The 25,068-nt window shown below is 35.9% G+C and overlaps 1 protein-coding gene across 16 annotated transcripts in view; it reads left to right on the top strand.

Annotated features, from left to right (window-relative positions):
- The window catches only part of NKTR (natural killer cell triggering receptor), a 62,698-nt gene that overhangs the window by 21,567 nt on the left and 16,063 nt on the right, over window positions 1–25,068 (top strand). For 11 of the 16 annotated variants that reach the window (XM_047874031.1, XM_047874032.1, XM_047874033.1 and 8 more), the window contains exons 3-10: window positions 6,762–6,836; window positions 7,581–7,688; window positions 8,455–8,499; window positions 10,250–10,337; window positions 18,872–18,901; window positions 19,423–19,568; window positions 20,512–20,734; window positions 21,436–21,591. In XM_047874031.1, the coding sequence (XP_047729987.1) occupies window positions 6,762–6,836; window positions 7,581–7,688; window positions 8,455–8,499; window positions 10,250–10,337; window positions 18,872–18,901; window positions 19,423–19,568; window positions 20,512–20,734; window positions 21,436–21,591 (871 nt within the window). Of the gene's footprint in view, window positions 1–6,761; window positions 6,837–7,580; window positions 7,689–8,454; window positions 8,500–8,806; window positions 9,323–10,249; window positions 10,338–15,926; window positions 15,955–18,871; window positions 18,902–19,422; window positions 19,569–20,511; window positions 20,735–21,435; window positions 21,592–23,177; window positions 23,248–25,068 lie in introns of those variants that run through there. The other 5 variants (XM_047874043.1, XM_047874040.1, XM_047874044.1 and 2 more) reach the window with 5 other exon arrangements.

Raw genomic sequence — 25,068 nt, forward strand, 5'->3', positions numbered from 1 at the left:
CAATTTAGTGTCCCTTTTTATTTTTCCTCCAAAAGAGCCAGCTTTGGAATTTATCAAGTCTAATATTTTTTTTAATGTTTGTTTATTTTTTTAATGAGGAAAACATTGATGTATGTTTATTTATTTACAGAGTATAAAATAACCCTCTCTGCAAAAGGAAAAGTGAACATATAAATTAATGACTGATTTTATTTTATTTTGATCTAAAATTTATTCATTCTTAAAATGCAAGAAACAATTATTTATAGAAGAAAATATAACCAATATGATTTAATACCTGCATTTAACATTATTTTAATATCAGTTTTGTATATAAACAGACACATACACACTTTTTTTTTTTTTTTTGGACCGAGCCACCCAGTCTTCCCAATGGGCCACTTAGTTTTTTATTTTACTTTATTTTATTTTATTTTATTTTATTTTATTTTATTTTATTATTTATTTATTATTATTATTATTTTTTAATTTACATCCAAATTAGTTAGCATATAGTGCAACAGTGCTTTCAGGAGTAGATTCCTTAGTGCCCCTTACCCATTTAGCCCATCCCCCCTCCCAAAACCCCTCCAGTAACCCTCAGTTTGTTCTCCATATTATGAGTCTCTTCTGTTTTGTCCCCCTCCCTGTTTTTATATTATTTTTGTTTCCCTTCCCTTATGTTCATCTGTTTTGTCTCTTAAAGTCTTCATATGACTTTTGTTATATGATTTTTGTCTTTCTGACTAATTTCGCTTAGCATAATACCCTCCAGTTCCATCCACATAGTTGCAAATGGCAAGATTTCATTCTTTTTGATTGCCGAGTAATACTCCATCGTATATATATACCACATCTTCTTTATCCATTCATCCATCAGTGGACATTTGGGCTCTTTCCATACTTTGGCTATTGTGGATAGTGCTGCTATAAACATGGGGGTGCCTGTGTCCCTTCGAAACAGCACACCTGTATCCCGTGGATAAATGCCTAATAGTACAATTGCTGGGTCATAGGGTAGTTCTATTTTTAGTTTTGTGAGGAACCTCCATACTGTTTTCCAGAGTGGCTGCACCAGCTTTCATTCCCAATGTTTGTTGATTTTTGAGAGAGACAGAACATAGTGGGTGAGGGGCAGAGAGTGAGAGGGAGACACAGAATCTGAAACAGGCTCCAGGCTCTGAGCTGTCAGCACAGAGCCTGACGCGGGGCTCGAACCGATGGACTGTGAGATCATGACCTGAGCTGAAGTCAGATGTCTAACCAACTGAGCTACCCGGGTGCCCCATGTCTAATATTTTTATTTTCTAATTTATTAATTTTTTCTTATACTTTTATTAAAATCTTTGTTAGGTTTGTTTATTGCTTTTCTTTCTTCATTTGAGTGAGTAATGTATCTAATCATTAGTGAAAACATTTAGGGCTGTGTGCATTGAACAGGACAAAGAGGTGGTATTCAGTATTTTTGGCCTTTTGAAACCTGGCAACTCTGCCATTCCCTGGCCTCGTTCCCTGACATCCTGGTTCCTACAGTTCTTTGGTTCTCTGCTCTCAGCCCATATCCTTGTCAACTAACTACACAAGCCAATAAATTCTCTTGAGTTTTTGCTGGTACTATCTGCAGGATATTTTTAGCTGGGTGTTAGTTGACCTATCATGAAAAAAGCTCCATGTGCCTAAAAAATTAGCTTTTTGGTTTTATCCGAAATCTTATGTTTTCATGCTATTTCCTTTTCTTTGTTTATAGCTTTTTACTGTGGATTGCTCCTCCATAGTAACTTGAAAAATGTTTAATATATCTTCATGGTATATTCATTAAGTGAGTAAAGTAGAGTATAGCACAGTATGCATAACATGCTACCTATTTTTTTAACCAAGGAATTGCTCATTTTTATTCATGTTAAAATTGAGATACAATTGACATATAGGGGCGCCTGGGTTACTGAGTTGGTTAAGCATCCAACTCTTGATTTGGGCTCAGGTCATGATGTCATAGTTCATAGGTTCAAGCCCCGCATCAGGCTCTGTGCTGACAGTGTGGAACCTGCTTGGGATTCTCTCTCTCCCTCTGTCTGCCTCTCCCATGTGTGCTTGCTCTCTGTTTCTCTCACAAAATAAATAAACTTAAAAAAAAATTGATATCTAACATCTTAGTTTCAGGTATACGCATAATGATTAGATATATGTATGTATTGTGAAATGATCACTGTAGGAAGTCTTGTTAATATCCATCACCACACAGAGTTAAGTTTTTTTTCTTGTGAGAACTTTTAAGATTACTACTTTCAGCAGTTACGCTGCTTTGTAAAACAAGAAAAATAGAATATAGCACTATTTGCCTGTGTGTTTGAAGAGACACTGGAAGCACACACGTGGTATTAATGAAAGTGATTACCTGTTGACAGAAGTACGAATAAGATTTCTCATTCTTTATGTTTTTTCCATTGTTGGATTCTTGAATCATGAAAAACATTACCTATTCAAAAGAAAATATTTTTAGAAGGTTCCTAAAAATAGCCAAAAGAAATTTTACCAACACCTACTTTGTTTCCCAATAGCTGAAACATTTATATTTTATTTTGTAACCATACCTACCATAGTTGTTTAGGTTTAATTCTGTGTTGTAATGGATTTAGTGCTCAGTATCACTCTTTTCCCACTAACGTTTTCTCATTTGTTCTTTGAGTCCTATCTTAGGCTTATATTTCAAATAGATTTTTCAGGATGAAATCTAATTATTGTATTTCCTTTGCTATGTATAGAATTCTGTGTTCACAACCTATTAGTCTGTGTAAGATGGTAGGCAGTGTTCTGTTGTCTCCAGTTCCTAAAGTAAAGTGTCTGCAGTCAGCCTAATTTCTTTTCCCTGTAGGTGATATGATTCTACTGCCTGAATGCTAGAAGAAGTCTCTTCCTTTATATCTCTGAAAATAGCTTTTATTAAGCAATGTCTTGATGTCGTTCCACTTGTAATAACTTTTCCTGGTGTAATGAATACTTTTTATCTGTGTATTTAGGTGTTTGTTCATTTATATTTTGTTAAGTTCTATCTTTGAATAGTTTTGGTTTCAAGTGTTTTTATTGTTTTTATTCAAGTATTTATTGTGTACTTATTTTGTACCAGACTCTGTACAAATCAGTGGGGATAAAGTGGGGAGTAAACAGACCTGGTCCCTATCCCTCTGCCCTCACATGCATCAGTCAGGCGTAGGGTGGATGTAAGTGCATTTTGTTCATACTATTGACGGCTCACTCCATTGTGTAAGAATTTGTATCTGTCATTCCCAGCTAAGACAAGAGCTCCCCCAAACAGGCACTGTGTCTTACGTACTATTGGACCACCTGACACCTGGGGAGGATCTCAGTTAAATGGATAAATGGCCTGATTTTGTTGAAGTGGTATATCCATTCTTTAATTTCCTCTTAGATTTTGCTCTCTGCCTAACCCCTATGACCCGTTCATGCCTTTGTTCTTATCCTCATCTCTTACTTGTAATTGTATATGTGATATTCTTTGCCTTGTGCAGTGTACCATCTGCTAAATATTTTTTCCCAACCAGTGCTCACTTTTTCAACTACTGTATCTTTCATGTCTATGATATATGTCTCCTTTTTCACTACTATACCTGTAATTCCAGTGCAGCTGTTTCTGAGAACAAGAAACAATGATATTATTGAAAGGTGAGGTTTGTTATATTCATATTCCAAGTACTTGCTGATTTTATTGCTGCCATCTAGTGGCCACATCAGGATTACAACATGACTTAGGTGTGTCTTGCTTGGCCTTTCCTGTGTGTAGCCAGTGTTTATTTATTTTTTTAAGTTTATGTATTTATTTTGAGAGAAAGAGAGACTGGGGGAGGGGCAGAGAGAGAGAGGGAGAGAGAGAATCCCAAGCAGGCTCTGCACTGTCAGCATGGAGCTCACCGTGAGGCTTGAACTCCTGAACTGTGAGATCATGACCTGAGCAGAAATTGAGTCGGATTCTTAACTGACTACACCACCCAGATGCCCCACGTATGCAGACATTTTAAACTAAGAAGGCAGTCTCAGCCAGTGTGACTGAATGTCCATAGCCTTTCTCATGTCTTGCATGCCCGATTGGGTTAATCTGTTCTTTCTGTGGATTTTTAAGTTATTTTTCTGGGTTTGGCAGTGTTTTTAACCTGGCACCCTGGTAGTGAAGCCAAAACAGTTTGGTTTTAAGTTTATATATTTATTTTTAAGTAATTTCTATACCCAGTGTGGAGCTTGAACTCACAACCCCAAGATCAAGAGTCATATGCTCATCTGACTGAACCAGCTAGGCACCCCCAAAACAATTTGGTTTTGTTCTATCTTTTTTTACTTTTTTTAAGTTTATTTATTTATTAAAAAAATTTTTTTTAATGTTTATTTCTGAGAGAGAGAGAGAGAGAGAGAGAGAGAGAGAACGAGTGGGAGAGGGGCAGAAAGAAAGGGAGACACAGAACGTGAAGCAGGCTCCAGGCTCTGAGCTGTTAGCACAGAGCCTGACATGGGGCTCTAACTCATGAACCCCAAGATCATGACCTGAGCTGAAGTTGGATGCTTAACCAACTGAGCCACCCAAGTGCCCCTAAATTTATTTATTTATTTTGATAGAGAGAGTGAGCAGGGGAGGGGCGGAGAGAGAGAGAGAGAGAGAGAGAGAGAGAGAGAGAGAGAGAATTCTAAGCAAGCTCTGCACCATCAGAGTGGAGCCTGATGCAGGGATTGAACTCACAAACTGTGAGATCATGACCTGAGCCAAAACCAAGAGTCGAACACTCAACCGACAGAGCCACCCAGGTGCCCCTTTCATTTACTCTTAACAACATAATGCCATAAAGTAACCAAAACTTCAGCTCTAACTTAGACCCTGTCCCATGAGATTGAGAAGTGAATAGAATTTTTTTTTCTTCATCAAGTTAGAGGGTAAGATATTTAGAGGTGAGTGGTTTTTTTAGAAACATCATTGTCGTTTGCTATCCCTCTCAATATTAGACCTGGAAATGTAATCACATTTAACTGTTTTCATATGTATTATACCACTCGAGGGTTCATAGCTCTTAATCATCTGTAAAGGAGGAACGAGAAACATTTGAAACTTTTACTGGCTTTCATTTGGAAGCATCAAAGGTTTTGAAAAAAAGAAACTTGATGTTGAAGTTACTATAGTCCTAAAAGAAAAAGCTAAGTTTTTGAATGTTTTGATTATATCTTTTATCCTGGAAAGTAACTATCTTACAGGGATTCCAAAAATCTATGTTCTAGTCCGCAAAGCTAGATGGTTTTGAACTGACTTGTCACCAACCTAGTCAGCTATTTCCCAGGGATTTATGAAGATTGAAAATATTTTTATTACACTAGCAAAATATTTCCATGTAAATACAGAGTGGTATTATTACTGATACTACATGCATTAAAAAAATTCTAATTCCCTATCTTTTTCTTCATTCCTTTAGATGTAAAGATGAGCTAGAACGTTTTGAAATTGCTTTAAAATTTGGCTCCATTGAAGCGATAAGCAGAGTGTTGACGCAAGAAAGTCTTATGTAATGCCATTAATCCCACTTTTTATCCCTTAAGGATGTCTATTACGAGGTAGTTTGTAGCTTTGTTTTGTCCTCCGAGAAACCGACTGACATGGCCAGGAATAAATTCAAATCTTAGTGGTACAGAGTGATTCCAATCAGTGTGCATCTGTGCTGAAGACAACTTAACATTTGGTCCACAGTTAATTTTGATTTATTCTGTAAATCCCTTTGATTAAATAAAAATGTTCATTCATAATGGAAAAGACTGTGTAGAATAAAAAGGAAAGGGGACTCGGGAAAGTGATTGTAAATCAAAATATTTTTTACTCTATTTGAGAACCTTTCAGGTCTGTAAAGCAAAACTACTTTGGTAGTAATACAATTTGCCTGTTGTGCTCGCATTCACAAGTCAAATTTTCCAGATATACAATACGTAATGATCTCACCACTCTGACAGCTAATGGAATGTATGCTTTATATTCTTGTCTTTTAAGAATTTCAGAGTTTTAATTTATAATATAGTAAATAGCAATAGATATAACCCACATTGTAAAAGCTCAATAATTTTTAAGAGTTTGAAGAAGTCCTGAGACCAAATAGTTTGTGAAGCACTTCCCTGTGGTATAATTAAGTCAAATTTGTAAGCTTGTTCCTTCTCATTTCCTGTGTATTGTATTTTTTTTTTCTGTCTGTTTTGTGTGTTTTTGGTATTTTTTAGGAACCATAACCAAGATGGCAGTTCAGGAAGTTGGTTCTAAGTAGTTCTTGCATAAAGGTAGAAAGCTAGGTCCAGAGGGCAGAAGAACCTTCTTCTAACAGTATGGGCCAGAATGAGTATCTTATGATGATGTGCTCTCATCCCTAGAGGGGCTCAAGCATAGATTAGACAACTATTATTGAGAATATTTTAAAGCAGATTAATGGTGTTTAGATAGGAGACTGTACTAAAAGGGATCTAATAATATGAAGCCCCTTTACAACACACTTGAAATCCTACAGTTTTCGGGCTGAAGCCGCTTAGGCTGCATATGAGTTCTAGCACTAACAAATAGAGTAGAATTCTTGTTAGTTGGTGTTGCTCCATGAAATTTTTTCCCGTTAAGCCTTTTGAAAAATTAAATTACAAAAATGGACTTTTCCGTTTGTTGATTCAGTTTGATTATTTGTGTTTTCTCCCATATAAAATAAAATGACCTATTTAATCATCTTGCTTACCTTTGTTTTTTTTAATGTGCTTTATTTCAGTTGGTCGCATTATGTTTCAGCTCTTCTCAGACATATGTCCAAAAACATGCAAAAACTTCCTTTGCCTATGCTCAGGTAAATGAATTGTTAAATTATTTCTGATGAGAAGTCATGACTTATAGTTTTATCTTGCTTAACAGAATAGATGTTTTCCTTAAAAAGTAATGGGCTGTAAAATGAGTTTAGCATGTTAAAAAACACTATTTTCACTGGTAGGAAATCAGGGAAATATTTCTTGAAGAGAGGACAAAGAAATGGTCTCAAAAGTGAAAAAGAAAGTACTACTGCATGTAATTAAATCATCTCTAAACATTGTAGTTCAAAATTCTAAATTTTAGTATTTTAAACAAATTTAGCATTCCAGATTTCTAAGAAATTTAGGATTAGAAGATAGGCAAAACATAATGCAGTTGTTCTTTGTTATTTATAGTTGAGTTTATATATATTTTTTAATTAAAATAGGAAAAACATCTATGATGTTATTTTTAAATAGCAAATTAAGATTTTTAAGTGTGTGCTTGGATACACTTACATACATATACAGTGTTTGTACCAACTCCTTCACCGCTCTCTTGGTGGAGCGATAAGCATTTCTAATCTGCTTTTCTCCTATAGCATATAGAGTCACTGCCACACAATTTAACATTTATATGCTGCTTGATACTTACTTTTGGAACCCATGTGTGTATTCCGTCGTCACCCTGTGTCTTGTATCTCTTACAGTGCCAGCACACAGGAGGGATTTCACGAAGGACTAATTTGGACTAATTTCCATGGACAGATATATTTGTGGCTAAATGTCATTTCTTTGTTTTCCAGGAGAGAAAGGCCTTGGGAAAACAACTGGGAAGAAGTTATGTTATAAAGGTTCCACATTCCATCGTGTGGTTAAAAACTTTATGATTCAGGGTGGGGACTTCAGCGAAGGTAGAGCTAAAAGTTACGCTTTTAATAACTCCAACTATCGGTTTCTTATGTGTCTCATACTGTTAATTGTAAATATTGTATCACAGTATGAAGTAAATATTAAGTGGTCAGTGAATAGATGTTGGATGAGTGAATGTTATAGAGCAAAAAATGTATGAAAAGCGAAATACCAAGCCACTTTATTTTGTTTTTATGTACTTTTGATAATATTACAGATTTTTGGTGAATTCTCTTACAATGAATACCAAGTACTTGTGGATTATTTTTATTCTTCCCGAATTTTGTTGGTATGATTACTTTTTGAAATAAATGGGTTATGGAGCTAATTTATTTTATTTATTTATTTATTTTTATTTACTTTTGAGAGAGAGAGAAAGAGAGCTCAATGAGCAGGGGAAGGGAAGAGAGAGGGAGACAGAATCTGAAGCATGCTCCAGGCTCTAGGCTCTGAGCTGTCAGCCCAGAGCCCGACGCGGGGCTTGAACTCGTGAACCACAAGATCATGACCTGAGCCAAAGTTGGATGCTCAACTGATTGAGCCACCCAGGTGCCCCTGGAGATAATTTTTAATAATATTTATTATAACAGTACTGGACTTTTTTGCACTTATATTCAAAGATGAGGTTAATTGAGGATTTGTAGAATTTTGATTATAGCAATTACAAGTTGTTAGTTTCTTTAATAAATTGAAAGCATAAAAAGTAATTTATATGTATTAGCATATTTTAAATTGTCATTATAACTTAATATAGGTCATTGTTTGCAGGTAATGGAAAAGGTGGAGAATCAATTTATGGTGGATATTTTAAAGGTAAGGCTTAATATTTTATGGTCTTTTGTTTCAGTTCTGATGTTAAAGCAAATTTGATCATGTACTTTTAATGAGGAGAGGTTTACTTATAGTTCACTTTTTGCATGAAACTAATGCTGCATGAAAATACTTTATTTGCATGAACTTGGGGATAAATTATATTGTAATATGTAACTTTTAATTGACAAGATTAATTAAGGCTAACTTTATGGTTAAACATGACTTTCAGCATGGAGGTTAGGCAACTATATACATGAAAACTCCTATCTTCCTGCCTAAAACTGTCAACATATTCTTTTGTTTATAGAGAATGTGGTCTTTTGCAAAATGAAAAGGTAAGAGAACGAAGCTCAGTAACACAAACTCCAATTCTGTTCCCTTGCACCCTTCCTAATAAGTTTATGGACAGCCTGGGTCAGGTTGTGGCTGGATTTCTTATATTGCTTGAAGACTTGGAAAATTCTGTATACTATTTCATACGTGCATCTGTATCTTTTTTTCTTTTCACAATGGGCTCTTAGTTCTACATCAGGGAAAAAAATCTAGTTGTGTTTTTTTCCCCCTAAACCAAACAATTTCTTTGAATAAAAGTTGGTATTTCCTACTTTCTCAAAGGTTTGTATGTTTTCTTTTGTATACTAGAATTATATGATTGTATTTTATTCCTACAGTAGTAGTATTTGCATAAGTCTTAACTATTGCATTTGCCCCAAAAAGCCTTAGAAAAGTCAGTTGCAGAGATTGATAATGGGATCCAATCTGATTAGATTTTAATGCCATGATAGCTTCAGCGTTATAATAGTCTTTTATATTTCTTTTGGGGGAAAATGGATTACCACTCTTTTTCAGAAGCCTGTTCCCAAGGTAATCATTTTTTAAAGTTTTCTATGTTTCTGTTTGTTCTAAAGAAAGGTTTGTTTGTATGAATGTTAAACGGAAATTTAAATTCGTTTTCAAGATATTTCTGCTGGAATTAAAATCCTCTCTGAGTGATCTTTATGGCAGTTTTTCCTTTGAACCAGTAGGAAGCAGCTCATTAGCTGGTTCTATCAGCTTGTAGCAATTTGAGACTGATGTTGTAGGCCGCTTGAATGTGGTTGTTCCCTGCGGCAGATACTTATGTATCTTAAAACTATATTTCGGCCTTTAAGTTTTTGTTTTTATAGGATTTTCTTCCTTAGGTAATTTTTTATCCTGTTGTTAGGAATCTATATACTTGATTTAATTTAGGCATATCCTTACAACTTAAGTTCTGTAATTTTTTTGTTTTTTGCTCTCGTAGTCTAGCTTTAGTACAGTTGAGTAATAAATTTACCATATAGAAACTAAGTTCATAAGATTATTAAACTTCTCCCATGTTTAGTGCATTAAGTAGGATAATTGGAAATTTGAAGGAAATGAGCTTTACTGTAGAGATTTTTCTAAAATTCTTTACTAGTTTTCCCTGAAAGTCATAGTTCACGTATCATGTAGCCAAACTATGTTACTACTAAAAGTGACTGTTCTAAGGCTGTTTGTATAAAGTATTAAATATATGTTCTTTTCCTCAAGGCTTTAAGTAGTATCTTTGATCTTTTTATGCTTTTGTTTTTTGATTAGTTGTAAAAATTTTTTTCTAAATATTCAGACAAGTATCTGTACTGACCAGAAGAGGAATTTCATCCTTTGCTTTCTATTTATTACTGTGAACATTACACTTTAAAAGTGGCTTATAATTGGAGACTGACGAATTTGTGTTTTCTTCAAACAGATGAAAACTTTATTCTCAAACATGACAGAGCGTTCCTTTTGTCAATGGCAAATCGAGGGAAACATACCAATGGTTCCCAGTTTTTCATGTGAGTAGGCATAATTCAGAGATGAGCTTTTCTTAAACAGAGAAGCGCTGTTCATGAGAAAGATGGTATAGTTAAACCAAGTTTAATGCTAGAATTCTGTCAACTTGGGCTTTATTATTAATTTCTGATGTTACAGAAACTGGTAAGCTCTAACAGCCGCCTCAGCTTTCAGCATATATCCTGCATTTGAAGAATGGTACTTACGAGATGTAACTTGAACATGTACATTATTTTCAAAATATGTTGTCATCTTAAGAAAAGAAATTGGCTTCTACTTAGCAAATTTGGGGGCTCAGTTTGCTAAAACTAGATTGGAACATAAACTATTGGTCAACATTTAAAAGTTGTTCATGGCCTAGGAGTAGATGTCCTCTTGGCCTGGAAAGTAGTTGCTTTGAGTAAACCATTATATGGTGGCTTTTTCTCTTAATGATGCTCTTTGAGTTCATTGGAGAGAGGTGCCATTATTTTCTGATATTGTATAGAGATGAGTGATTTGCTGTTGCATCAGCATTGTAGAAATCTTAAATCTTCTGAGATCTCTGTACATAATTGAATTAACCCAATATTGCTGTCATTTCGACCAAAATTTATGAGATTATCACTCAGGAAACTTCCGAATGCCGAATTTGCTTTTTAAAAAAAAAAACAACTTTTCATGTATGTGCATGCACAACCAAAACCTTACTTACTTCTCATCTGAAAGCCCTTTGGGATACTTGTAGTTATATATTCTAATCTAAAGCTACTCTAAAACCTGTTTTTATTATAATCCCAGGATATAAAATAAGAAAGATAATTGACTAGCATGAAGTTCAAGAAGCTTTTGATTGGAAGTAAATCTCTAGAGTTGTGCTACCTATGTTGGAGAAATGTTTTATTCACAGTTTACCAGAAAAAGTTTTTGTCATCTTTCTGAATGGATGAGTGTGAATGGCGCTTCCCTGTCTTTAAAGGAGTAAATTATTCATGTAAAATAAATCTCACATTTTAAAGTTGTCTGCAAAATAGATTTCCAACATGATCTGATAAAAGTTCAGATAAGGGGCATTCTATTTCTACGAATGTCCTAAAAATGGAAAGCTGCTGGAAGATGACAGTGCTTGAAGCTGTGCAGGAAAGGAGGACCAAAACCATTTGTTCCTAGATCATGTTTTGATCCCATAGAGCAGTAGTTATTAAGACTTCTCTACTAGAGCATGTTTCTATCTTTAACCTTCTTAAGGGCCAAAAAAAAAAAAAAAAAAAAAAATTAGTGGGAAATATTTTGAAAAACTTCTTTTATAGTAATTTAATATAAAACTGTTTACTCTTTGAGGTTTCCCATTTTCCATTTTTAAGCTTATCTGAACTGTGAACATGATAAACTAATGATTCATTGGTCAAGAAGCTACCATCTGAGGGCTCTAAAGTTTCTTTTAGATTTCCTTTTTTATATCAGTACATGAAAATTTATCAGGCAGCACCAGCTTCTTCCCATTGCCACATACCAGTTAGCTTGTGTATAGAATGTAAAAACTGGTGCATATGTTAATTACAATCCAGTGTCTGAAGTTCTCCCTTCAAAAAATACAGAGTATTTTGTTTCTGTGTACTTCAGTACGTCCTTAAGTCATTTCTAGGAATGCTTAGTATCAAACAAAGTTAAGGCCATTGCTGTTTCTACCTAGTTTAATTTTACATTGGACTGCTATTTTTGACAAAGAATGCCAAATGAAAATTTTGACATCCATGAATTAGGATTAAAATTTTTCAGCTTCTTTTCATAATTAACTGTAGATGGCAGTAAAATCACTGTGAATTTGTGTTGAAAGAAAATTTTCTATTTTTAGTTTGAAATTTACTCATGGAAATGAATTTGCAGTTAAAAGCAATCTTGGAAGCAAATTTAGTGTTTTTGCAATACAAAAAAAGATCCTTATCTTTTTTTTTTAAAGAAATTTTTGTGGCATGTGCTTTTTTTATGCTGGCTAAAACTGCCAGTTCCCCATGTGTTGAAGGATAAAATAAAACTAACATTCACCTTTCTATACAAAGCACTCCCTTGCTTTTATAGAAAGGGAAAATGGAGATAATGGTCCGTAAAAGAGAAATGTTTGAAAATCTGTCTTGCAAGTCCAAATCCTTTTGGAGTTGGAAGTAGTAAAAAAAAAAAGTAGAACTTACTATCTTCAAGTTGTGTAAACCGTCACAGACAATCACTCTAAGAGGTGGGGCTGCGAGGGTTGGTGGTAGCAGGGCTAGCTGCCAGCTCCCCAAGGGCGGCAGCTACACCCCTCCCTCTCACCACAGCTCTGCCCTTTGGCACCTTGAGCAGCTCTTCTGCATTCCGAACAAGAAAGGGTGGTGTGACAATGGTGGTAAAATGCCAACGACTCCCTATATGGTTCCAGTCTCATAAGCTTACTAAGGACTTGTAACGCATCCTTGCAAAATTGCATTCGTAGCTCATATTTTAAATCTACTTTGTAATTCCTAAGGAGTAAATTTGGTGCTGTTAGTGTGAGTATCTGCAAAATGTTCCTCAAAGATTCTTGTGCTTTGTGCAGTAACTATTGTCTTTATTATTTACGCATTTAAAACTTCCCCTTCGTAAGGCATACATCATTTTTGTTAAACATGATTGCGCATATATTGCTTCCTTTGGATGGAACAATTATGTATGTGATAAAATTGGCATTTTCTTCTTTAAAACTATTTGTGATTTTTGCAGTTACTGCCTATGTCTACTACTGTGTTAGTCACAAAGATTTTGCTTTGGAGGGTTTAAATAGAATAAAACTGATTCTTTTTGGAATAATACTGCTCAAGAAACATGGAAGAGATGATATATAGCACAGTCCCCATGAATCACTAAGGAAATAACGGTCTGTTCATGTTGAAGTATTTTTGAAGAAATTCGAAGACCTGGGACCAAAGTAGTAATAACCCAGTTAACTCAGTATTTAGTCACTTTGTCCTTTATTATTTATTTGTTGGAGCCAAACACTAGAAAGAAACCATAATAAAAGCTATAGAATTATAAAGTCTTAGAGGAGAAGAGGATGTGATCCTCTAGACCAACATTTTCCTTGTATGTATAATGCTAAGATAAAATGACACACAGGGAAACATTTTTCTTTTCCTTTGGCTGTTAGTAACAGTCTGTTAATTCTGCTCTTATTTTCATTGTTTTTGTGTATATTCATTGAAGAGATAAAGAAGGTATTGTATGAAGTAGTCATTAAAAAGATTAATTAGGGCGATTTATAGCTTTGTATTAAATAACTATTTTTCTGGGTTAGAGCCACTAATCTAGCTATCAGGAGGCCTTGGTTCTCATTTTATTTGCTATTCACCTTGAGTTAGTTCTATCTTTCCTTTTCGGTTTATAAGATACCTACCCATTCTCATAGGTAAAGTAAACATTTTGGCATGAAAATGTGGGCATAAAAGGAAGAAAGTGTTTGTAGGTTGATCCTAAGTTTTTGAATATGTGGAATGATTTCTGTGCAAACATTGTCTTGCCCCTCAAGGAGATAGTTTGCTAATTGCCTAATTTTCATCAGTCTGAAAGGTGCTGCAAAGAAACTTCGGGCTCATTTGTCTAAATTAGGCAGCAGTCTTCATCAGCTATGGATAGAACGATGGCGTGGTGGTTACCCTGGTCTCCCTTTGCTTAGTGTGTGGGACCTTATGTACAGCCGTGGAGTAGGAAGACCTACGGAGCTCTGGAGAGCAGTGTTTGTCACTGGCCACGGTCATTGGTCATGGTAATTATAAAAAGTTAAGAAAAGATAATGTAGGCGAGTCAAGCTTGAAACAAAAAGCCTTATATTTTAACAGGCATAAAGAGGATAGGAGGACAACATAGAGAAGTTCCAGGATGTGTTCTAACCAGACTTGTAGGTGGCTGCTCACCTCCATAGGAGAGAAGTGCTGGTCACTTCAGAGCAGAGCAAGGGGTACTCAGGGTGGTTTGTTGTTAAGGGGTTTATAAAACTGTGGAGATTTTGGGTAGCAAAAGAGAATTTGTGCAGAAATGCTTTTTGCCTCCACACATTCATGAATTTGAGAAGAAATGCTAGTAAGTGTTAATAATCTGGGCAGTTCTGGTTTTCCTTCCTTTTGGGGGGTAATATCTTCATGTGTAAACTGTAAGATTTTTTCATCAGCAAAGATGTTGATGAAACTTGACCTTAAACCCAAGTTCTCTGAATATGAAGTGTCATCTGTAACATCCAGTCTTACTATTACTTAGTGTTTATGTGACATATGTGTTAGCCGCCTGGAAGGGATTTTGTGTCTGGTAGTGTTTGATGTGTATTATGTTAACCTGAGTGCTGAACTTCTGAAAGCTGTTCAGTGACTTTTGGAACACACAGGAAGAGCTCTGTAACATGGCTTGGTTAGTTTCTGTGGCCCTTGTCACTCTATATAATTTGGTGCCTCTTCCATGATTGTGTGGTAGTTTCACGAGTTGAAGGGGAAAATTGCATGTGAGAGGCTACGCTAGACAGAAATGGGTTATTTTTACTTCCATACTACTTTACACCTGGAGTCACTTTTTCTTTTGAAAACATCCATTGAAAACACCACATTATTTGAAACATATTCTTTTTTAACAGTAATTCATGTGTCAATGCCTTTATAAGAAATTCAAGCTTATTTTTAAAGATTTCAAGGCTTAATATGTCCAAAACCTTGATAAAGAATTTTGTCCACTGTATATAATGTGGGTTTTGGTCTGATAATAGTAGATAATGTTTAAAGTTTAATAGAGTTAGAGTTGGTCAGACTGCGTACTTTTCGAAAAAAAATTTTTTTACAATGGGGAAAGTCAGATTAGGCAGGGAAAGCAAGTATCATGGCCAAAATTTGACATCATACTCTTATACTTTTATCTCCCTTGCCTTTTTATCCTTTGAGAAGATCCTTAACATTCTAATTATGCTGCTTTATTATTATTGTTAGTTTGGGGACTTAACTTCGAAAGTGTGTGTAAAGGCAGTGAACAGAAACTACAGTCCAAACTTTGCTCATTTACTCCTGATAGTGGTCTGTTGTGAAGTGTGATGAAAAAGATTTCAAATGTAGAAACATGAAAGGTTCTTTAACTACTTGAAGAGAATTACTGAAAAAGAAAAAAGTTCCCTGAAATTTTGTGCTGAATTCTCTTAATTCTTTTCATTGAAGTTTTGCTTTCCACTGGTAGTAACTAACTGCTCCCGGGCATTCAGATTTTTAGATTTGTATACTCAGGACACATTATCCTCTTTTTGAGAAAGATGTTGGTTGACTTAGCAAGTTTGTAGGATTTGCAAAGCGAAATAGAATGCTTTGTTATTCACACTCTAGTGTTACAATATTAAGGCTCTGAGCAGATTCCCATTTTAACCACAGTGTTTTTCTTAAGCATAGTTCATCTCTACGTACATATCCTATGTGAAAGAAAATTTAGAGCCCTCCATTTTAAAAAAGCTCTTGTGCTTTGCATAAAACTTGAAAATACTTAATTTCAAAGTTATATTGATATTAAAACATAGAATCAGTCTTGTCTTAAAAGTGTATTACAATTTATTTCTTGCCATTTTTGTGTAAAATTTACAGAAAGAGTGTTACACCGTGCGCTCCAAAGGTAATGTCTCAATCCTCTAAGGCTCTCTTTTTCTTTCTTTGCCTTTATCTCTTTAATCCTATTGTTATGTGCATTGAACCATTTTAAGAAAAACTTTCTGCTTGATTTATGGCAGCAATACATGTAAAACAAGTGTGTTTTATTGTTCATGGTTAATCCTGGGAAGTGTATTTTAATTTCAGTGGCTTGTTTCCACCATTTTCCACACCTCTTCTGGGGGAGGGTGGGGAAGAGGGTATATTGTATAAAATGGTTTAGATTTCATTGCAGTACAGAACTATTAATTTCTGTGTAAGGCCAAAAGATTCTTTGATAATGGTATAAAACTGTAGATTGTTTTTTGGAGTAACAGTGACACTTTTTGATTTCTAGGATTTATAAAGTTTAAATGAATCCTTATGCTTATATTTTTAAAGTATATTCACGGGGTAGATAAAACTGGAAAATCAGTGTCGAGTGACAGGAGAAAATGGAAATGTGAAAATATCGAAAGCTTTTATAATTTGAAATGTTCTTTGTGGTTCTTTCTCTTTTAGGTTTGTTTTCATAAGCGTGTGTAAACTTACATATTTATGATAATCTCTGGCCTTTAAGGTCTGAGCTTACTGAGCATATGTCCCGTCCCCACCGCACGGGTCTTGACAACCGTATAGTTTTGAAAGATCAGTACGATTAAGAGGTGGTGGGATGAGATCTCTGCCCGGTTGAGTAGGATTGAGTAGCATGGACGGAGCATATCCTTTCTCCCTGCCCGTTTGGCAGTGCCCTCTGTTTTTCCATGTCTGTTGTCAGCCCAGTGCCAGTATGCCTGCTTCGCAGTGTTATTTCTACTCCTGAAATGCAGGCTGAGAACCCCAAAGGGCTTCTTTGTTCAGATACTGTTAGTGTTGTTAATATGTAGCCTACCCCAGTTACAGTATAAATTTGTATTTCTGCATCCTGAACTGCAGATGCCAGTGATGGACTTAATTACTCTCACCAGCTTAGGCACAGCAGCAGGCCAGCTGAAGTTTGTCCTTCAGATAATTTGTTCTTGTCTTCATTTGTTTTCTTCCCCGTTAGAATAAAGGACCGACTTTTTTAGTTTTCATGTGAATTCGAAGCAAAACTCGAATCTGTCACCGAGGTAGCCATTCCCTCTTCAGATCCAGTCTCAAGTAGTCTGTTGCTACATCACTGCAATTAGCTGAATTGTTTTCATCTCACCATTTGCTCGAAAGTTTTGCCATCATGTGGTTTTTACAGGACTCCTATTAGCCAGCGTAGCAAATTGAATTCGGTTTTGTGTGTTTTAGGAAAATCTGTAGGCTTTTCCCTAGTACCAAAAGATTTGAGAGTTGTGAGAGAAAGGATCAAGGAAGGAGGAGGAATATACCTAATTAATACACCACTCCTTGTTTTCATTGCTACATATTTGAATTTGATCCCTTACACTATAAGAACATTTTTTACCTTTAAAAATTTTACCTCTTACATCTTTCATACAATAGAATCACTGTCCAGCATATGTACTAATTTCTTCCTGTCATTAGTGTGCTTTACTAAAGTTTTATATTTGTGGGAAGCACATTATTATCCAAAGTAGTTTCTGGATTCTGGTTTAATTATTTAATCATTAGTTCCTCACCAGGTTGCTAGATTTTCTCTTTTTCTTTCTTCTGTTTTTACTCATTTTTACTATTATATTGGCTTGAATTACCACTTCACAGTCTTTTAAGGAGAATTTGAGACTTTGTGGTTTTAAAATTCAAGATGGCTTTTAAAATTCTGGAACTTCCTAAATTGACAATTTAAAAAAATTCCATAGTACTTTTTCAGAACTGAATATTCTTAACGTAAGTATAAATGCTATCATTCCTTGCAATGATTTTTAACATTGCTGTGAAGGTTAAAAATTGTGTTTCGTTGACTTACATGTCTTAGAATTGCCTTCAAATGAATATAAAAATTGATATGGGAGCTTCTAGTACAGTTACCTTCTTTAACATAGCCTCATATCCAGTGTCCTTTCTCAAATTCTTCTATTTCTCATTATTATAAACTAAGATTTTTGTGGCTTTTGAATTTTTTCACTGCAGTTCACATAGTGTGAAAATTTGTGAAAATGCTATGGGAAAACCAGTTTGGGTTCAAAGTCTCTTAAGCAGATAATACCCCATAGGCTTCCTAAGAGTGACTATCTGCCAGTTTGTGACTGCAGAAGAAGCTGGTTGGGCATTTTCTGGGCCATGGAAATTTAAGGTGTCTGTGACGTTATCCATCATTACTTGCTGGCTGTCAGAAGTTTGACAGATCGGAGGTTTGCTCCCTGTCGCATTTTCAGAGTTGCTGTGTGAGTGGCAGAACTTCACCTTAGGTGGGAGAGGCAGGAAGTTTTGAGAACAGGACTCCCGAAGCCTACCTCCATCTGCCTTCCTAAAAGATGCAGACCGACTCAGTATGAGAAGTAACAAATAGAAGAACTCATTTAAGGGGGAGGTGGCGGGGGGGGGGGGGGGGGCAAGCAAGTGTTGATCACACTTTTTTTTCCTTAGGGCAGATGATAGTGCTTTTTATTCTCTTTAATTATCTTGATGACTTTTGAGTTGATTTTTGCTTTTGTTGTTATTTTGGATTCGAGAGTATCTTTAATTTTATTGTATATTTATGCTGTACATTTCAAACCTGTTTCATATGTTATGTATAGGTATAGTCTTCATATTGGAGAAATAGATACAACTTTGTAATTATAATCTTGAGGGTTTTTTTAACCAGTAAAATGGCTACTATGGCTGTTTGTAAGGTTTTTAAGTTGAGATGTGTATCATGTTTAACTTTTCCCCATCTTTTTATCTTTACTTCTTTGTTCTCTACATGCCCTTCTGCTCTGTTCACCCGAACACCGGTTTTTGTCATCTTTGTGTTGATGTTTACACAGTACTACCAAACCTGCTCCACACTTGGATGGGTAAGAGTTACATTTTATTACCTTGGGGAGTTGGTGGGGTGGCCAGTCTACTACAAATTGGACCATGGATGAACCTCTGGGGGGTGCTCTTGATTCCTGATCTAATCTCTCACAGCCAAGCCCCTCCTTAAGGATCAGAGGTTAGTCCGTCTTGAGAACTCATATTGTCATGTCATTGAATCTGGGCAATGGATAGACTTCTCAGCCTTGCTATCTCCAGTGACCCTGTAACAACGGTTTCTGAGTATCAAGTGCAATCTGTTCTCAGATTCTCCACCGTAAGATAGTTAAGAAATATTGTTTTAAGCAGAAAACTAAGGCCCGGTTTGAGTCGTGTTTTTATTTTTTCCTTTTTATGAAGCAGATGTCAAGTTCTAATTCCCTTCTAGTTGCTTCATTCATCAAACACTTTGCTTTTATATTTAGTTCTGTAGACATGTCATTTATAACAGTTGTCTTGATTACTGATTGTGGCTTAATTGTCATCAAACCAATTCTTTCTTGAATTTGTATTGTGACAGGGTGCATGTCGTCTTTGGATTGGTTATTTCTGGTTTTGAAGTAATTGAACAGATTGAAAATCTGAAAACCGATGCTGCAAGCAGACCTTATGCAGATGTGCGAGTAATTGACTGTGGGGTGCTTGCCACAAAATCATCAAAAGATGGTAAGAGTTTTGGGGGGAGTGAAGGGGAGCTAGGATACTGGTAAAACACGGTGAAGATTTTAGTTGAAAGATACCTCCTGAACTTTAGTAGTGGAAAAACCATTCAAGTAGTACATACAGCAGTAACCCATGCCTCTGTATCATACCTTATATCCAAGCCATCAACAAATCTTATCAAATCTTACTTCTTTTTACTTCCCATGTTATCAGCCTTGTCCAAACCACTGCTGTCTCTTACTTGGATTATTGCAGTAGCCTCATAACTATTCAGTTTGCCTCTGCCCTTCTTATAATCTCTTCTTGGCAGCAGTAAATTCCTAACTGGTCTCTTTGCTTGTACTCTTGACTCTGTAGTCTGTTAATAGCAACCAGAGTGATCTTCTCCAAGGGCTCCCTTCTTAGCCAGCCAAACTAAAGTCTTTACTTGGTCTGTAAGGCAGTCTGTTCTCTCCTGTGTCTCTCACCTCTTCACCCTCATTCATTGCCCTCCCAGCCGTGTTGACCTTTACCCAGACATGCCAAGCACAGGGATTTTGTGCTGGTGTCCGTTCTTTCTGGAACACTCTCCATCCAGATACCTACATGACCCCTTACGTCACTTCCTTCAAGTCTCTGAATGTTATCTTCAGTTACTGCCCATCTCTCCCTATTCCCTTTACCCTGCTTTTTTTGTATTTCTGTTTGAGCACTTCTCATTTGTCATGTTATGCAGTTACTTACTTCTTTTCTTATCTGATCCAACTAGAATATAGACTTCATAAGGGCAAGGGCTTTGTTACCTTACCATCTCACCAGCAAATTGTGTTACCAGCGTGAAAAAATGTTTATTTAAATTTTGTCTTTAGTTTGCTGTTTATAGAGCATGTTTTATGATACTATTTTTTACTCTGAAAGGTAGACACTAAGATCTAGTACTAATATTTTTGTTAATATTTCTTAAAAGTTTTTGAGAAAAAAAGGAAGAAACCAACTCATTCAGAAGACTCGGATTCCTCTTCCAATTCCTCTTCCTCTTCAGAATCTTCTTCAGAAAGTGAAATTGAACATGAGAGAAGCAGAAGGAGGAAACATAAGAGGAGGCCAAAAGTTAAGCATTCTAAAAAGAGACGAAAGGAAGCAAGCAGTTCCGAAGAGCCAAGGAATAAACATATAATGAGCCCAAAAGGGTAAGTGTGAAATGCCAGGGTAATCTTAACCTAACACAAAGACACTCGGGAATGGGGAAAGTATATGTAATTCTGTAAACTTCATTTTATTACCTATTGTTGAAAAAGGATAGCATTTTTTTTAACTTTAATTTGAAATCTGACAAATCTAAGGGTAGCACAGACATTTCATATTAAAGATTTGTGTGTTTGCAGGTGAAAAAAAATCCCTGAAACTCTTAAAAGAACAAAGGATCATTTGACAGTTTCATACCATAATTTTAGTACTTTAGTGGCTTTTTCACTGTGTTAATGTTTTATATGTTCTTTGTGAAAATTGTACAAACCTTTTGAGATTTGTGAGATATTAATAGTTTTGCTGTTTCATAATTTAAAAAAAAATTTTTTAAAGTTTATTATTTATTTTGAGAGAGAGAGAAATAGCGCACATGCATGCGTGAACAGGGGAGAGGCAGATAGAGGAAGGGAGAGAGAATCTCAAGCAGGTTCCTTGCTGTCAGCACAGCCCAACGTGGGGCTCAGTCTCACAAACCGTGAGATCATGACCTGAGCCAAAATCAGGAGTCAGATGCTTAACCAGCTGAGCCACCCCGGCACCCCGCTATTGTTTTATTATTAATTGTTACATATTATTATTTAATATTCTTGTGAAATGCAGACATTGCATATTTTAATTGGTGACTTGATTTGTTCTCTCTAAGTTACTCTGAGAGGAGTGATACCAATGAAAAAAGGTCAGTTGATTCAAATGCTAAAAGGGAAAAGCCTGTGGTCCGACCAGAAGAGATTCCCCCAGTTCCAGAGAACCGATTTTTACTGAGAAGAGATATGCCTCTTGTCACAGTGGAACCTGAACCGTAAGTAGGATGATTAACCTCTTTGTTTTCCTTTCTGTGAATGGTAATTCCATCAGCTCACTGCACTTCCACACTTATTTGTTGAGCATGACCCATAGGCAAAGATCTTTGAAGAATACTGTGGGAGATGCCAGGCTAATGAATGACATGTACCGTGCCTTTCAGAATTCACATTCTACTAATGGGGAAAGGGGGTTGGTCAAGTGGGTCAGGGGAGAAGTTCTTACGGGAGGTCTGGAGAGATTTCATAATTTTTTTTCCTTGACTTTTCATTAGAGGTGAGATTTGGTTATCAGAAGAGAGGGTTAGTTGAACTCTTTGGAACCACTTGAATGATAAAACGTGTTCCAATTTGAATAGTGTAAAATTAATTGCATTGATTAGGGATATAATTTAGTATCATAAATATGTGACTTTTGCTAACTTGCTCAGTGATAACTTCTCTGCATTGGAAAAGGTAATGTGTAGTTTTAGATTTGGTATAATAGTATATTTTGTGTATTAACTCAAGTTTAGAATTATTAAAAGAAATATTGTTTGATCAGAAATGTCATAATGTGGCTGGTGTAATTGATAAGTGTCCGATGAAGAGTTACATTGAAGGTTAAGAGGTTATGCACGTGTTCCTGTTCACAGTCAGGTCTCCACATAAGGTTATCGTTTAATTCATTAAATATTTTTAAAGCCTAGTATTGTCTTATTTTAGAAAGCTATTATAAGATGGGTTCTTTGAATTAATAGCTAGTGTTTTCATTTTTAAAAACTGGCTGTTAATAAATTTTAGTGGGATTCTTCTTAAAATATAAGATACCAAGTTCATTGATGGAATCTATTTGACTTTCAGAAAGTAGGAAACTTGAAAGGTTAGTTTCTCTGTCATATGGCAGGTATTGGCAAATTATGGTCCATGGACCAAATTTGGCCTGTTGCCTATTTTTGTACAGCCCATGAGCTAAAAAAAAATGGCTTTCTTGTGTTTAAATGTTTGTAGGAAAAATAAAAAGGAGAGTAATATTTTGTGCCATGTGAAAATTATATGAAACTCAAATTTCAATGTCCATAAATGAAATTTTACTGGAACACAGCCACATCCATTTGTTCATGATAAGAGAATAAGTAAGGGCTGTTTCTGTGCTACAACAGCAGACTTGAGTGGCTGTAGCAGAGTTTGTATGTGGTGTTCTCTTGCCTTACACTGCTACGTGGTGCACTGCCCATCACAGTGATGCTGGTAGAACTCTCCAGTATTTCAAGTGCTACCCATATAACACATCTATGTGAAAAGATATTTTTAAAGATGAAATATGTACAGTCTCATTACAGATCAGCATTAGCACTATATTGATAGGGAACACTGTGAACCCCAATTAACATGAAATGTTCTCTCTCCTCCTTAAAAGGGCTCCATTCCTTTCGTTAGTAGATCTTTATTACAAAGAAATGATACTCAGTTATATTTCAAATTTCACTGATAAAACATTGGTTAAAATTTGTTTTCTTTTTTGTTATGTAAGTATCTACATAATAGCCTTAATTTTCTTCTTGGCCTACAAATCCTAAAATACTTACTCTTGGATTCTTTTCAGAAAAAGTTTGCTGACCCCTGTTATCTGGTGTTGTTAAAGCAGTGATTGCATTTGTGACTGATTACCGCTGGTAATTTTGTTTGGTCGTCACTCTTCTTTAGTCACATAACATCTTTGGAAGTTATTTTGTGCAGAATTATTTTAAATCATAATTGACTGCTAGTTGTGTTATATTAAGATAGCCCATTGACCTATTAGGACCCTTAAGATTTTGATCAGTCGTTTGGGCGTTATAATTAAGTGTGCTTCAAGAACTCATCATAGGCAAGGATAAGAAGCAAGGGCTGTCAGCCATATGAACTTGCCACCTTACTGATTGACCAGCAGTCAGGTGAAGGGAGGGTAGCAGAATTGGATCAGTACCAAAAGGTTCCTAGGTAAATGTTAATTCTTGCCGAACACCTGTAGGCAAGTTCACTGCTTTTTCTTCATAAGGAAAATGGGGTTAATGGTTGCCTACCAAGATACCTACTTCTCATTGTGAGAATTAAGTCATGTCATGAACATGAAATGGCTGAATAAACTGTTGTATACTTTGTAGTTGACTTTTTTTTTTTTTACAGTATCATTTTATGTTTATCTGGATCCTTAGAAAACCCTGTATATTGGTTTTAAGAGTCAAGTTGCATTTCTTTCTGTGACTTTGGGCAAGACTTTTAACCTCTTAAAATTCTCTCTTTAAAATGAAGATGTGAATAGTGCCTACCTCATAGTGTTGTTAAGAGAAGTAAATGAGCCAATGCCTTTAAAGTGCTTATTAACAACCAGCAGTGAACAATCTGAAAAGGAAATTAAGAAAGTAGTTGCATTTAAAACAACATCTAAAAGAATAAAAGAGACGGTGGTGGGGGGGGGCGCCTGGGTCACTCTGTTGGTTAAGTGTCCAACTTCAGCTCGGGTCACGACCTTGCTGTTCCCAAGTTCAACCCTGCGTCGGGCTCTGGGCCAACAACTCAGAGCCTGGAGCCTGCTTCAGATTCTGTGTCTGTGTCTCTGCACCTTCCCCACTCATGCTCACTCTCTCTCTCTCTCTCTCTCTCTCTCTCTCTCTCTCTCAAAAATAAATAAACATTAAAAAAATTAAAAGAATAAAATGGGAGTAAATTCAGCTAAAAGGGTAAAAGACTTGTACAATGAAAATCACAAAATATTTATAACTAAATAAATGGAAGGACATTGCACATTCATGGGTTGGAAGACTTAATATTGTTAAATGTCAGTACTAGTCAAAGCAAGTTTTGGATTCAGTGCAATCCCTATCAAATTTCAGCAGCCTTTTTGCAGAAATGGAAAAGTCCATATCCAGAATCTTGGAATCATAGGGGGCCCTGAATGGCCAAAACAATCTTGAAAAAGAAGGGCGGAGATGGAACACTTATACTTTTTTTTTAATGTTTATTTAATTTTGAGAGAGAGACAGAGCAAGAGTGGGGGAGGGGCAGAAAGAGAGGGAGATACAGAATCCGAAGCAGACTCCAGGCTCTGAGCTATCAGCACAGAGTCTGATGCAGGGTGCAAACCCATGAACTGTGAGATCATGACCTGAGCCGAAGTCAGCCACTTAACCAACTGAACCACCCATGCACCCTGTAGCACTTATACTTTCTGATTTCAAAACTTAACACAAAGCTATAGTTATCAAAATAGAGTGGTACTGGCATAAAGATTAATATATAGACTAATGGGATAGGCTTGAGATTCCAGAAATAAATTCATACCAGTATATGTGGACAGTTGATTTCAGACAAGGGTGCAGATTCCATTCAGTGGAGAAAGAAGTCTGTCTCTTCAATAAATGGTGCTGGGACAACTGGGCTTCCACATGCAACAGAATGAGGTTGGACCCCTACCTCACATTATATGCAAGAATTAAAATGAGTCCATGACCTAA

The sequence above is a fragment of the Prionailurus viverrinus genome, chromosome C2 (genome assembly GCF_022837055.1).
Source record: "Prionailurus viverrinus isolate Anna chromosome C2, UM_Priviv_1.0, whole genome shotgun sequence".
Lineage (NCBI taxonomy): Eukaryota > Metazoa > Chordata > Mammalia > Carnivora > Felidae > Prionailurus > Prionailurus viverrinus.